General features: G+C 37.6%; 1 protein-coding gene across 4 annotated transcripts; it reads left to right on the top strand.

Moving 5' to 3' along the window:
* Positions 1–2: 2 nt before the first annotated feature.
* On the top strand, positions 3–13598 carry ehmt1a (euchromatic histone-lysine N-methyltransferase 1a). 4 transcript variants are annotated; one of them, XM_079606059.1, is made up of 24 exons: positions 3–233; positions 1010–1077; positions 1282–1682; positions 2205–2304; positions 2400–2506; positions 2606–2843; positions 3257–3399; positions 3668–3811; positions 4899–5107; positions 5240–5332; positions 5471–5553; positions 5651–5757; positions 6535–6657; positions 6794–6895; positions 7096–7200; positions 8024–8178; positions 10148–10315; positions 10777–10921; positions 11093–11170; positions 11398–11513; positions 11618–11704; positions 12256–12334; positions 12531–12706; positions 12799–13598. In XM_079606059.1, exons 2-24 carry the CDS (start codon positions 1059–1061, stop codon positions 12998–13000), a joined length of 3180 nt encoding a protein of 1059 aa, XP_079462185.1. In that variant the 5' UTR covers positions 3–233; positions 1010–1058; the 3' UTR covers positions 13001–13598. The 4 variants fall into 4 exon arrangements, with proteins under 4 accessions (XP_079462185.1, XP_079462186.1, XP_079462184.1 ...); XM_079606060.1 differs by having other exon boundaries at positions 5654–5757; positions 12799–13545; XM_079606058.1 differs by having other exon boundaries at positions 5654–5757; positions 12256–12346; positions 12799–13544.
* The last annotated feature ends 1786 nt before the right edge of the window (positions 13599–15384 follow it).

The raw sequence follows: 15384 nt of genomic DNA, 5'->3' as shown, positions 1-15384 counted from the left end.
AAATACTTTAGTTTGTGTAACTGAGAAGTTCCTCAACATGTTGGGTTAAACCTGTTTTTGTAATCCCCAACCAAAATCCTCAACCCCTCCCCCCCTTACCAGTAGAGGGCGCTGTGTGGTCACATGACAGTCGCAGGGCGCATGTAGCAGGGAAGTAAAGAGAGGAAGGCAAACCTCTAAACTTTCGGAATGAACCTTATTTCACAAAAATGCAAACCATCATAAGTTAACGGGTAAGTATAAGCAAAGCGGTTATTTTGTGGATAAATATCCCAAGACCGACGTTGTTGTATTTATAGTTGCATGCATGTTTTCGTATATAATTGTGCTGTTGTGGCTGATGTCATGCGCGTTATGTTAGCAACATTGTTTCATGTTGTTCATCCCACTGTGAGCGCGCTACATCCGACATAAACATGAACAAATGTTGTTATATTTCTCAGTTAATAAGACGCATTACATCACGGGCTGTCTTGTCTCTTCAGCAATGCAAAGAAAGGAAGATTTAGCGTTTTAATTTAGAGGGCCAAAGATACAGATTTGTTTGCTGTTCCAAAATCGGGTGAGATGTAATCAGACAGCATTTGATGGCCAAAATTCTCTAGGTAGACAGTTTACTAGATTTTGAAATGCAGCCCTTCAGAGATCGATATAATTTTTGTATAAATATTATAACTAATATCTAGAACCATAAGTGCTCTATTAATGCCTTTTTACGTAATAGTAAATAACCATTAGACTGCAAACATATACTTTGCATATATATATATATATATATATATATATATATATATATATATATATATATATATATATATATATATATTTGTGTGTGTGTGTGTGTGTGTGTGTATATATATATATATATATATATATTATTATTATGATTTTTTTTAAATATTAAATAACTGATTAACATAGACATTGTGAAAATCAATAAAAAGTATTGATCAGAATCAGATAAATTTTTGTTCCATTTTAAATTATAACACTGTAAATTTTCATATAGAGGAAGGAACTTGGCAGGTGGTCTTGGATTGCTCCAGGTTCCCTCTGCCATGGCCAAGTCCAAAAAAGGTGAGTTAATTGATTTCAAGGTTCTTCATGCTTCTAAATAATTACATTCCCGTCATTATGCTTGAGTTAATGTATTCCATAACATAAAAGTGTCTGGTATTCTTCTTCAGATTTGGTTCACTTATCGAGTAAAAACAACAACAACAACAGCACATTGTTTACATACCTTAGTTTTTTTTTTATTTCATTACGGTATGGTTTTAGGTATGGAAAACTCTGCGGATCCTCCAAAAAGAGGCAGGAAGCCTAAATCCCTCGGAGCTGCTCCAAAAGCTGGTAAACAACAGAGCTCTCCTGGCAACAGGAAGAGCACAGAACTCAGCTTTCAGCTTCACTCTGGTCAGACACCCCATAAGCCACCAGCTGAAAACATCATGTCAGGAAATCATGACTCTATCCAGCAAGATAAACAAGATGCTCCAGAAACACAGAGTTCTGAGTCTGGTAATGCTGCAAAGAGCATCCCTACTTTGTCCTTACCTGCAGCCAGACACGAAGGGGATGCTCAGAGAGAGCCGGAGGAGCTTAAAGCTGCGAATCCTGCTCCTCCACGTTTGGCTTGGAAAACGATGGTTAAACCAGCACCAGCTCCATCTGCACTGAAGGTAGCCTGCTGTTTGCTTGCTTATGTTATTTACTTTTTAGTTGCATGCAGGCTTCATAGTAATAAATGTGGAAGGTGCATTAAAACATGATTATTGATTATCTTCAAAAAGTGTGGGGGACGAACAGACATTTCGGAATGTGGTTGAAGATTTGGTGGGTTGTAAAATGAATGGGGCCCGGGATAAGAAAAAATGAATGGTTGGACCCTCTGATCCGAATGAATAGTTTAAATGAGTACCTTAGTGAGCCCCCCCCCTCTCATCAACCCCTGATAGTAATGAAAACAAAACCCAAAACACATTTTTTCAGGATTCATTCATGAATAGAAAGTTCAAAAGAACAGAATTTATTTAAAAACTCTTTTGTAACATTATAAATATCTTTACTGTCACTTTGGACCAATCTAATGCATCTTAACTGAATAAAAGTATTAAATCGTTCTGCCCCCAAAGTTTATGAAAAAAAGACTTATATATATATTATATGTATGTCTATTTTTGTTAATGCAACAACGTGCAAAGACAATGAACAGAGTGAAAAGCGTGCATGAAAGAGACGTGGAGTCTTCACCCACACAGCATCTCCTTTTACCTCAGGAACTCAAAGACTCAACACAAACAGGTAGGGGTTTTCAGCTAAAAAGCTAAGCTGGATTAAATTTAGAACGCACGAGAGTAAAACAAATGGCATGCTCCTTTGTTTGTATCCTTCTGCAGCCTCCAAGAAGAAGAAAAGAAAAATGGGCTTGTATAATTTTGTTCCCAAAAAGAAACCAAAAGTGTCCAAGAAACAGAATGTGTCGTTGTCCTCCTCAAATGCGCAGGTCTGATATCTGGCACATTAGAGACTACTTCCACGTGTGTGAAATTAAGTCATCCATCTCATCTAAATCTGAACATTTAAGATCTTTGTTTCCCTGCAGGAGTCCTCGCACATAGCTGGATCCAAAGGTGGGCAGATGTCCATTGAGGAGGCATTCAAAAATAAAGTTAGTCCTGAAAACCCAGAGAAGCAAACCTCAAGGGATGAGAAAGAAAATGCAGCAGAACTGCACAAGAACAAGGAATCGGAGGGCGTTCCACAAGGCCACGCTGAGGAATACACCGAGCTGCCTCTACATGCTCTTGCTCATGATAGCATGTTCACGGCAATTCCCACAGGTAGAGGATATCTGCACCTGAAGACAATAGAATAGAGGTCCACTGCTTGCTTGCTGCTTATGTATCTCATGCTGCCACCTCATGAAATGCGTATACTTCCTGTCTGTTTGTTTTCATCTGATAGGTTGATCTCAGAATGAGCAGAGACAGGTTTCAGACAGAGCATTCTGACTTTGTGAGGCAGTAAGACCACATGGCAACATACATGCAGACTCTTTTGTAAAAATAATCAACCTTTTTGTTGCACATTCGCTTAATCTAATATTAGATCATGGAAAGAAATAGTGTGAGAAGGAAGAGTTTAGTGCATAGGATGTTCTAGTAGCCAAACAGTAAAATATCTACTTTCAAGTTCTCAAATCCAGTTATTTATACTTAAATTGAACAGTGCAGGTGGTTTTTGTGTTTATTAGGTTTGCCGGAGGATAAAGAGAACATGGAGGCTGACATGTTGGAACCTCCTCTGTGTAGCTGTCGCATGGAGACACCGAAGAACCCGGATGTAGTAACTCTGGCTGAGGGCAAGTGCATGGCTGTGGAGAGTGTGGATGGAAAGGTAGAACATGCTTCATCTCTTTTATTTTCCATCGGTTTAAGGTTGCAAAATGAACTCATTGGCTACATTCGCACTGCTGCAACGGTCCTTTTTAGGGTGCTATAGTTGCGTTCACACACTTGTATGAAAATAACTGTAGCATATTGCAATGTCTTTGTGATAGCATTATACTAATGTGTTTGACTGTCTGAATGTTTAATAGATTTCAAGAAAGTGGACATTAGCTTGATTTTTGAGTGAATATGATTTTTTTTGTCTCTCTCTCTAGCTGAGTTTATGTCGGAAGGTGATTCTGAAGCAGGAAATGATGCGTCCCTCTCTCAGGATTCCATTGCTCGTGCTGTGCGAGGATCATCGTGCGGGTATGGTGAAACACCAGAGCTGCCCAGGCTGTGGTTTCTTCTGCAGGGCTGTGAGTGAAAGATACACTACCGTCATGCTGTGTGATTTGGCCTTAAAGCCCCGATATACTCTCGGTGATGCTCTTTTTCGTTCTTCGTTTAGGGGTAAAAGAAGTTTGAAATACGTAAGCAGCGATATACTGTTATCGAGCACCTGGCGCTGCACAAACATTTGAGAGTGGCACTTATATGAATATGTAAATATGTGCTGTGCGCTTTCCTCTCAATAACAAAAATAAACACAACACAATTAAGAAAACAGGAAGCAGTTTTTAATAAAGCATAAGAAAAGCATCTGATCATAGCAACGTGGATGTGTTTGCCCGAGCTCTGCTATTCAGCACTCTAGTTCTTTATATTGAGCTGGACAGTTTATTTATACAACACTTTATACAATAGATTGCTTAAAATCAAACAGCTTTACCGTATTAAACATGAAACATATTAAACAGTGTCCGAAGTCTCGTTTCTTCAGAAGTGCAACTTCATTTTCTACACCTACATATTAAGTAATCGCAACGGACCAATGGTTGTACAAAGGTGTTTATCAGCCGGAGCAATGATGAACTTTTCCGGAAAGTTCGCTTTGGCAAACTGTTTGTAGTTTGGCAAACTATTTTTTGTGGAAATGTGACATGGTTTTAGGATCATTTGATAAATAGAAAGTTCAAAAGAACTTTGATTTATTTGAAATTGATTTTTTGTAACAATGTACAAAAATGTTTTTTTTTAGAAGTATCCCAACATTATGAATGTATTTTTTTTTATATAGTTTGCTCATCCTTTTTTTGTTTTGTTCTAATAAACAAATAGATTAGGGAAATAGTTTATGTGTTGGTCTTGGAATGCCGTTATAGAAATGTGCAGTTATCACATTTTATCAGCTATTAGCACTCAGCCATGATTAATAAGTGTTTTTAGCACACTGATATGACTACAGTGGGTGGGGATGATTTTAAAAGTACTATTAATTCCTTTATGGGCTGCACTTTTCAATAATGCTATATTACTGAGTGCACCTTTAAAAGTTCAGTTGGACATTAAACCCTGATACACTGAAATGGCAAAACTAATATCATCGCGGTCTGTTTAATCCAGGGGACGTTTATGGAATGTCAGCCAGATGGGAACATCTCTCACCGCTTTCACCGGAGCTGTGCGTCTCTGATCAGAGGTCAGGTCTTCTGCCCCCACTGCGGCGAGGAGGCTAGTCATGCTAAAGAGGTCACGATCCCCAAACCTGACTGTGTTACTGCAGTGCCAACAGCTGCTGTGCCCGCACACAAAAGAGACACCGCCTTAATGGAGTAAGTTTAGATCCTGGTGTTTGATTGTGTCTAACTGGACTTGTTCCCAGCTTGTTTCACTTGTCTAATGTTGTGATGTGTTTGCTCACCCTAGTTACTTTGTTCTATATCCGTTATGATTGTTTCTCACAGCAGGGCTAAACTGGACTCTGTAACTGTTGGTGGAGCTGTTGACCCTGCTAAAGAATCAATGGAAAGCGTTTTAAATGCACTGGAGGATGGGAAGTAAGTATCCCTTTTATTATCACTACTCTCTTGGTCCTGTATCATTAAATAAGTGCATTATTTATTTGACTGTTCACAATTTGTAGACTTGCTTTGTTACCTAAACTTAAAACAATTATTGCATATTTATAATTGCAGGTATAAGAAATTCAAGCTGCCCCCAAAGCAGCTTTATTTCTCTGCTAAGAGAGGAGAGCTCCAGAGGATCTTGCATATGCTGGGTAAGACCTTTTTCAGACCTATATCAGTCATATATATATATGCATGATAGTACAAACAGCTTTGTGATTGATATGTGTGGCTGTTTTGATGGATCAGTAGAAGGTGTTGACCCAAACTTGCGGATGGACAGCGAGAAGAGAAAGACTTCCCTGCATTGTGCTGCTGAGGAGGGCCATAAAGAGATCTGCCATATACTAGTGCAGGTACTGCATATGCTAACAATGCACATTCAAGGATTATCTATGTTCCTTTAAATATACACTACCATTAAAAAAACGGCAGTTAGGGTTGGTATGTTTTTTTTTTTTGTGTGTGTGTTTTTGAAAGAAGCCTCTTATGCTCACCATGAGCATATGCAGTTATTTGATCTAAAATACGGTAAAAACAGTAATATTGTTAAATATTTTTTTATAATTTTCTATTTTAATTCATTTTATAATTAAATTTATTCCTGTTATAACACAGGATTTTTCACAGCCATTACTCCAGTCTACACAATCCTTCAGAAATTAGTCCAATATGCTGATTTGGTGCTCAATAAAATTTGTGTCTTATTGTCACAATTTAAAACAGTTGCGCTTCTTGATATTCTCACATTCACATTCTTCACATAACGGTGATCATTTTTTTTCAGGGTTCTTTGATGAATAAACATTTCAGCATTTATTTGAAAAATAATTTATTTGTAACAATATAAAAATTAATTACTGTCACTTTTGAGAAATGTGTAACCTTGAATGCTGAATGAAAGTTTTAGTTTCCTTCTTTAAAAAAACCAAAAACAAAATCATTGTACTGACCCACACATTTTTGAATGGTATTGTGAAGTATTTGATGCCATTGCTTTATATAACATGTTTATGTACTTAAATTACTTTTATTTTACTTTTATATTTATTTATATAACATACATCTAATATAATGTGTTCTAATGAATGCTGAATTTTAGTAATGTGAATGATCTCTTTATCTTTCTGTAGGCTGGTGCCAACCTGGACATGTGTGATGTGGAGCAGAGAACTCCTCTGATGTACGCCTGTGAGAACAATCATCTAGAAACAGTGAAATACTTGCTGAAAGCTGGTGCTTCTTCTGGTCATAAGGTACAATGGCAGCCCTTTATCTGTCATTCAACTGAAATACATTTTTTTTTGCTACGGTTATCTTTGCATGCTGAGACTTGTATGCCAAGGTTTTTTGTATGTCTAAAATCTAGTAATTCATGCCTTCAACTTACAGGATATGAGAGGCTCCACATGTCTTCATTTGGCAGCCAGAAGAGGACACACAGGTGTGCTGCAGTATCTCCTTTCCATGGCATCCATAGACGTCAACTGTAAGGTAACCTGTGCACAAGTTTGTTATTGGCCATACATGCCATATTTATTATTAACCAGTAAATTAAAACAAATATTTGTGAGGATGTAGAGTACTCAACTGCAGAATTACCCACTGTTAGATGCTGTATTGATACTGGAGTGCTTAGGTGCTGTTATTAAAGGGATTGTAATAATAATGCGTTTATGGGTTCCTCTGGTCAGGATGATGGCGGGTGGGCTCCTCTTACCTGGGCAACTGAGAATATGCGTTTAGAGCAGATGAAGATGCTGATCTCAGCAGGAGCTGATGTCCAAATAAGAGATAAGGTCTGTGTCTGCGTATTTCAGCTTTTTGATGCTCTTATTTATCTCACCTTGTTTGATGATCTTTAAAACGAGACTGCACATATACATCACTCCATTCAACTTTGCTTTCAGGAGTACATTACCTTTTGATATATTAAAATATAAATTGTAATATTGCACAATATTACTGTTTTGACAGTATTTATTATCAAATAAATGCAACCTTAGGCTACGTTCACACTTAGCGTCTTTTTTGACAAAAAAAAGTTAACAACGGCGTTTTTTTAGCAAAAAAAGCGCGTCTTTTGTTGCTATAACAACAGCTGCAACAGTAGTGTGCCCACACAGCCTCTTTGTGATGTATGTTATGATAGAGTTGTGTACTCATATCAAACAGCTCCTTGTGCTCCGAAACAAGGACGATTAGTTTTTCTACCGGCACCGTGTCCATTTTTCTTGTTGTTATGGAAACGACAGGTCTCGCTACTCGCTTGTCATTGGTCAGCTGTCAAAAAGGCACTTGACGTAGGGCGTTCTTTTCAGAAAAGTTAAACTTTTTTCAACTTTAAAAGACGCTCTGAGCTGCAGAAAAAGACGCCGGTGGTGGCGTTTAAAAAAGCGCTCAGGACTTTTTTGAAAAAACGGTTTACTCCATAGGGTTCTAATGTAGAACAGACGCTGGCAGTTTGAAAAAAGACGCTAAGTGTGAACATAGCCTTAGTGAGCATAAGAGACTTCTTTAAAAAAAATCTTACTGAACTCAAACCTTTGAACGGTAGAGTATACCGATGGATTTGAGAATATATCCACCAGAGATGAATGCTGCTTGTGGTCTGATTTCTAGGAGGAGAATGTCTGCCTCCACTGGGCAGCGTTCTCTGGCTGTGATGAGATCGCTCAGCTGCTGCTTGACAAGAGATCTGACCTACACGCTGTGAACATCCATGGAGACTCACCTCTCCACATCGCTGTCAGACAGAACCAGCTGGACTGTGTAATGTAAGTGTAGAACAGAGAGCGAGAGTATACCTAGATGACTGGAAGTAAAAGCCTTTTTATGATACGAGCACTGAAATGTAAAGGAACTATTAATGTTATGCCAAAGGCACCTTATGGGAAGTAATTTCACTCGAGGCCAACTGAGTAACACTAAAAGAAACACACCAGGTTTCTCTGTAGGCAATAGGCATACAAGTAAATTTCATATCTGCTTGAATAAATTACTTTTGGATGTATTGGATAAATTAAATTTCCAAAATATATTGACCTTAATTTTGAGCATTATTGTAAATTTTCTCTTATTTAAAAAAAAAATAGTGGTCCACCTATTTACACTATCTCTGTGTTATGCTCCCTATTAACATATATCTAAACAACTTTAACAGAATAAATAGATTAATCCAGGAATTCCCAAACTTTTTTGTCAGCCTTGCTTGAATTTGCTTGAATTACTCCCCGATATTTTAAGTTAACATTTTAAATTATTTAATTTGTATGTTCACAACATCTGATGTTGGCTAATGTTCACATGAAATGCAGGTAAACAAACATATATATATAAAAAAAAAGTCAAATCAAATATTTTTTTAAACTTTAAAGCATACCTCAGGTCTTTAGTGACCTGGAACACAATTCACTACCCTCCTCCTCATTAACTTTTTTTTAAGTTAGACATCAGCCTTTTTAGTATTCCTCAATCAATTCCATTCTAAACATTATAACAAGAAAAAATTATAAAGGAATGCCTGTTTTCCCATTCATTTTTTTGTAAAAATAAATGGGATAGGGTCACTAACGACCAAAGGCGCGTACCAGTGTAAGTATTTTTTTTTTCCTGCACAACAATAATTGAATGTTTGATGACTGAAAAAGTGCAATTCACCTTTATTCCACAAGGTGGCAATGTCTGAAACACAAAAATGAAGTGACATTTCACTCGTAGTTACCGCAGGCAGAAAACAAAAGAATAGGAAGTATCATCAGAAAAGCTTTAAATGGCGATTTACTGCAGAGCAAGTACTGAACGCAATCAGATATTAGTGTCACTGTCACTTGATGGTGGATCTGGTGAAGAAGCTGTCAAAATATTGATTTTGAAGATGTTAAAAACTGTAGTTTTGAGATCTGGAATATGAGCCAGATGCTGAACGTACTGGTAAATTATGGACTGTGATGATGGTTTAAAACATCTGCTCAAAGTGAACCCTTCCAAGATCCAAAATGTAACAATATATGCTTTATTATATTCTTCTGTAATCGTTTCTCTAATATCAGGAGAGTTTAAACTTATATTATTGCGACATGTAGAGATCCATTCGTGTTAGATATAGATCCGGGTCGCCCGAATATGTAATGATGAATGGCGAAACATTCATGCATTTAAGCGTTATCTAAGCGTTTCATTTTGATTGTTTTTAATGATCAATATTTACATTTAATGTGTTTATGATTTAATTCTGTAACAGCTTTTTTTTTCTTCAACTCACTATCCTCCTGCAGTTCCCTCACTAACCCCAGTTTGGGAATCCCTGAATGAATCTTAAGGCCGTGACACACCAAGCTGACATCAAAGAACTAGCGGCGACAAAAGCGTTTGCATTTGTGACATAAAGTTGCGCTTGAACTAGCACTGCATGTAAGGAAATAATTGTCTATATCAGTAGGCATCAATAGTCTATATTTCTCATTCAAAAAAAGAAGCCAAAACTAGGACTGCAGATATACAAACATTAAATAAAGTAAACCATAAACAGAGTGATTTCAACATGCTGAATCGGCCGAACTGCCGTCGACGTGAGGGCATACTACAAAAACTAGCCCAAAAGACGCTCACTGATGGCCTGACGTTGACCGTCAGCTGACCGTTGGCTTGGTGTGTCACGGCCCTGATGTTTGTATCAAAGAATTTACAAAGGTTTGTAGTTGAATCTGTCAGTTGTGCAGGAATAATCTAAAGCTTGGTCTGTAGGCTGTTTCTGTCTCGAGGAGCAGATGTAAATCTGAAGAACAGGGACGGCGAGACTCCTTTGGACTGCTGTATTATAAATTCTAAGATGTGGACAATCCTGAACACCAATAAGAAGCTGACAGATGCTAGAAGAGGCAGAGACGGCCTCAGAGAAAGACTCCTCTGCAGGTAATGCAAGAACACATGGATTAAATGTTGGATCAGATCAGGGTTTGACCACAGTCAGCATTTTAGAAGTTCTGGCCTTACTCCAAGCATCTTGTAGATGTTGTTGGAGTTCTTATGGATTTAATTTGTCTCAATTAGACTTATGTTTTGTGAACTCTTATTTTTGCTACTCCTTATTGATAGTGCAATTGAAAGTGCTGTGAATTTAATGAATCATAGCGGGATATTTCCAAACAACATTTTTTTGCATTTTTGCAGCTTCAGATCCATACTAAAAATCTATGAAAACTGGCTACAGCTGAATCACTATCCCATTCATTTAGCTTGACTTCAATAAATCTATAGTTTCCACACATTTCTGAACATGTGCAGCTTATAAGGAAGATTGGCCACAAAAATATTTGACACAAAATGTGGGGAAATCTTACGTCACTCTGTTATTGTTGTGTGTGGTGTTTCAGAGATGTGTCCCGAGGCTATGAGGACGTCCCAGTGCCCTGTGTGAATGGGGTGGACCTTGTGCCCTGCCCCAGCAACTTCAAATATGTTCCAGAGAACTGTTTTACATCTCAAGTAAATATAGACGAAAACATAACTCACTTACAGGTAAGAGGCTGTCGTAATGTCAAAAGCCATAACAAGGTAAATGCTGTTATTACAGCTATATGAAATGCTCGTCTCTCTCTCTCTCTCTCTCTCTCTCTCTCTCTCTCTCTCTCTCTCTCTCTCTCTCTCTCTCTCTCTCTCTCTCTCTCTCTCTTTCTCTCGCTGGAATAGCATTGCAGTTGTAAAGATGACTGTGCGTCCAGCGGCTGCATCTGTGCCCAGCTCAGCATGCGCTGTTGGTATGACAAGGTAAGATGCTGCTAGTGCTAAATTATTAATTTAAGCAGAATAAATGACATGGTAATAATATAGTGACATAAAAAAATAGCTGCCAGTCATGTTTTTTTTTTTGCAGCTTTTCCACAACATGTTACTAGTCACTAACCATGACTATACTGTGATGTCATCTTGGCCTTGTGATTTTAAGGGGATATGAGTAATGATTCTTAAAATCTGTATGATTTCTTGGTACCCAGGATGGCCGCTTGCTGAAAGAGTTCTGCAGGAATGATCCACCGTTCCTGTTTGAGTGTAACCACGCCTGTTCCTGTTGGAGAACATGCCGGAATAGAGTGATACAGAATGGCCTTCGGTAATAATGCTAATATACTAATATGTATTGTTGCAAATGAGTGCAGAAATTTACAACACATTCAGAGAATATTTTTCACAACTTCATAATTTTCTAATCCTCAGGGTGAGACTGCAGGTGTTTAGGACTGAGAGGATGGGCTGGGGGGTCAGAGCACTGCAGGATATTCCAGAGGGAACCTTTGTATGCGAGTATGACCCTCTCTTCTGATCAGTTGCTTTACACCTGTTTGGATACCACTGTTTTATTATAGTTGTCTCTACATATTATAAAATAGAACATGTTTTATTTTATGTTGGTAACCAGACAGTTAACGGTAGCCATTGACTTCCATAGTATTTTTTTCCTACTATGGAAGTCAATGGCTACCGTCAACCATTTGATTTCCAACATTCTTTAAAATATATCTTCTTTTGTGTTTAACTGAAGAAAGAAACTCATACAGGTTTGGAACAATTTGAGGATGAGTAAGTGATGAAAAAAATGCTTATTTTTGGGTGAACTATCCCTTTAACATGGTTAATAAGTGTTTTACTGTGAAAAAATGACACACAGCACAGCCTGTGTTCTGAAAAACCCTCCTACTGACTCCAGTGTCAACCATATTCATTTAATGTGACATTTGCTACAAAAATTAAAGCCATTAGGGGAATTATTAATTATTCAGACATGATTAATCTCATGCTGTTTTGGTTCAATACTTTTGCCCTACGGAAAAGCTCTGATTTTGCTCTGTGTGCAGGTTTGCTGGTGAAATCATTTCAGATGGAGAAGCTAATGTTCGAGAAAATGACTCATACATGTTCAACCTAGACAATAAGGCAAGTTTAGAGGTTTGTCTTGTCAACATTTTGCGTTTAGAAAGCAAAAATTATTCAGAAATTATTCGAAAATGCATTTCACGCTTGTGACTTCCAGGGGGCGCTAAAGTATATTAAAATGTGGATGGAGCTTAAGCACACCTTTGAATTGCTTCGTATTTGTGTGTATTTAATGGTGACTTTTTTTTTTTTCTAGGTTGGAGAGGTCTACTGCATTGATGCCCAGTTCTATGGTAATGTTAGTAGGTTTATGAATCATCTTTGTGAACCAAATCTGTTCCCTGTCCGCGTGTTCACCAAACACCAGGACATGCGCTTTCCTCGAATTGCACTCTATGCAAGCAAGCCTATTCAAGCTGGAAACGAGCTTGGGTAAACCTTTATAACTGTTTTTTTTATAAACCTCTAGCTCTTTTTATCCCTTATTATTTGTTGTATTTATCCATTCTTTTCTCTTTCATCAGGTTTGACTATGGTGATCCCTATTGGCAAATTAAGAAAAAGTACTTTCATTGTCAGTGCGGCTCTGTGAAATGTAGATACTCTGAGACCGTTCCGGGCCAGAACCACACAGACAGCACAGTCCGAATGGTTGGTGATCAGACCGTTGCTCAGGTGGAACAAATTCAGTCAGCTAACACATCTATATCAATTACTCAACCCTGAGGCCTCCACGCGTACAGCGGGATATGCTGTGGCCTTTAACGAATGAATATGGTCAGGAGTGCAACGCATAATTTCCTGAATCTCAGCTCCAAGTGAGGACAATTTGTGCAGAGATACAGCATCATTTTATCACCGTGCCATTGAGGACATTTTGTAATAAGACATTTAATCAATGGCCTTTTGTATCTGAATGCATGTCTCACAGGATTTTTTCTTAGTAGGATGATGATGAAGAGGCTCCTTAATTGTACAAGATATAGACATTAGCATAATAGAAATTTTTAATCGTACATTTTGATATACTTGGTATTAAAAACAAAGGGTTTTTAGCCGAATACCATGAGTAAAATGAAATCATAAGTAGAACAGATGAACAAGTTCTACTGGCTTTTTTTTTTTTTTTTTTAACTCCGTGTCTTCTCAGGAGCAGAGATCAGGGCTTTTTTCTAATCTGTTTTTATTGAAATTTCACTATGAATTTGAATTTCACAGAATTTTAATATGCTACCTGTGAGAAATAAAGCTTTCAATGTTTTTAATTATTAATTTGGTCATTTGTAATTTAGCTGTGGCCAACACAAAGCACACCAATTTCACTAAAGCACATTATGAATTACAGGTATATGTAAAAATTCAGCGTTTCATCTGTCACTGTATCAAATATAAATAATAATAATGATTAATAAAATTATTATTTTATATATATACAAAACGTTTGTGTGTGTGTGTGTATATATATATATATATATATATATATATATATATATATATATACACACACACACACACAAACGTTTTGTCAATAAGATAAAAAAAATGTAAAACCAGGACAACATTTATCAACATTTTTTGACCAAGTTTTCTATTTCAAACAAATGTTGTTCTTTTGAACTGAATCCTAAAAGATAATATATAGCCTAGAATATCTTGTAATGTAGAGTATTTTCTGCTGAAAATTCACCTTTAACATCACAGGAATAAATTACATATTAAAATAGGCTATATTAAAATCGATTTTTTTATATATATTATATTTTACAACATATCTGTTTTACTGTATTTGTTATTTGATTAAACAAAGCATAAGAAACTTCTTTAAAAAATTCATACTAACCTCAGCACACTGAATTTCACTGAAGTGCACTGTTTTTTTTGTTTTGTTGCAAACTATGTTTAAAAGTAAATTTCACGTTTTGTTCTACTACATGTCATGCAGCCATATTACTCAAATCCACAACGTGTGCTTTAAAAAAAAAAGAGTAGGCTACTTGATCAAGCACGTAATTTGAGGCACGTAAATTACGTTATGTAGCCTGTAGAGCAAAATGTATTAAAATCGAAACCTCCATTTTAAAAAACCCATTAGAAATTCCCGTGGGATGGATTTTAGGCTACAAACAGAGTAGGCTTCAGCTCTACTGAAGGGTTAATGTAAATCTGAAAGAGATCGAAGAGCCTCCGAAAGGCGTCAGTCACGAGATAATGTCCTGATTTACCCCACCCAACACCGGTTCCACCCTTTTTTAAATCAACGATCTGTTTATAGTTGTGGGGATTGCAGATGCACCGATGCTTCATATAATGTGCCGGATTCTTGTTAACTTGCTTTAAAGTAGGCATTAAACCCATTTAAGTAACTGTTTAATGAACTGCTGGGGTGTGGAAGAGGACACGCTGTATTTCCCCCTCTTGCCCCAGTGCCATGGAGACTGTAGCGGTACAGGTGGAGCCACTGACAGGCTGCCTCACAGTCACGTGATCTGATTCAGAAGAACCAGCGGCTGCAGAAATTGGTGAAAATTTCATCGCCAGGCTACGGTCTAGTGGGAAAAAGGGTGTTAATGTCCTTTGCTCGTTTTCATTTCAACGATAAAAGCACGAGGGCGACGGACCGCGCGTGTTATCATCTGTTAGAGCGAAGAGTGCTGGAAAGATCGGAGGAAAACATCGAAGCATCTGCAACAGCATCGCGCGCAGGGGAGCAGGATCTTAAAATCTGTGGGCTTGACTCCATTCAATCGCGACACAGTTTGTAAAGGCACATTTTTCTGATAGGACTTATCTCATGACATGGCTGATTATCTAAATCCTTCGAGTGAGGCGTGAAAAGGATCTTTATTGGATATGACCGGTCGCTTTTTGATGGATTGTGTAACGTGGAGCGACAAACTTTAACTGGCATTCGGTTCATAACAGAGATGCGTTTAGATGTGCTCTGAATGGCTGGAATACTTTAAGCAACTCTGGCTGAACAAGCTCTCGTGCATGCCAGACCTGTACGGATGAGAAGAACTCGTGGCTGGGACTACATCGCGCGTTGTGATGCTTCTAACTTACACTCTGTCTGATGTGAATTTGGATTTCTATAGTCAAATCTGCGCGTT

This window comes from Phoxinus phoxinus (assembly GCF_949152265.1).
Source record: "Phoxinus phoxinus genome assembly, chromosome: 3".
Taxonomy (NCBI): domain Eukaryota; kingdom Metazoa; phylum Chordata; class Actinopteri; order Cypriniformes; family Leuciscidae; genus Phoxinus; species Phoxinus phoxinus.
This window is presented reverse-complemented; position numbering and strand designations above follow the sequence as displayed.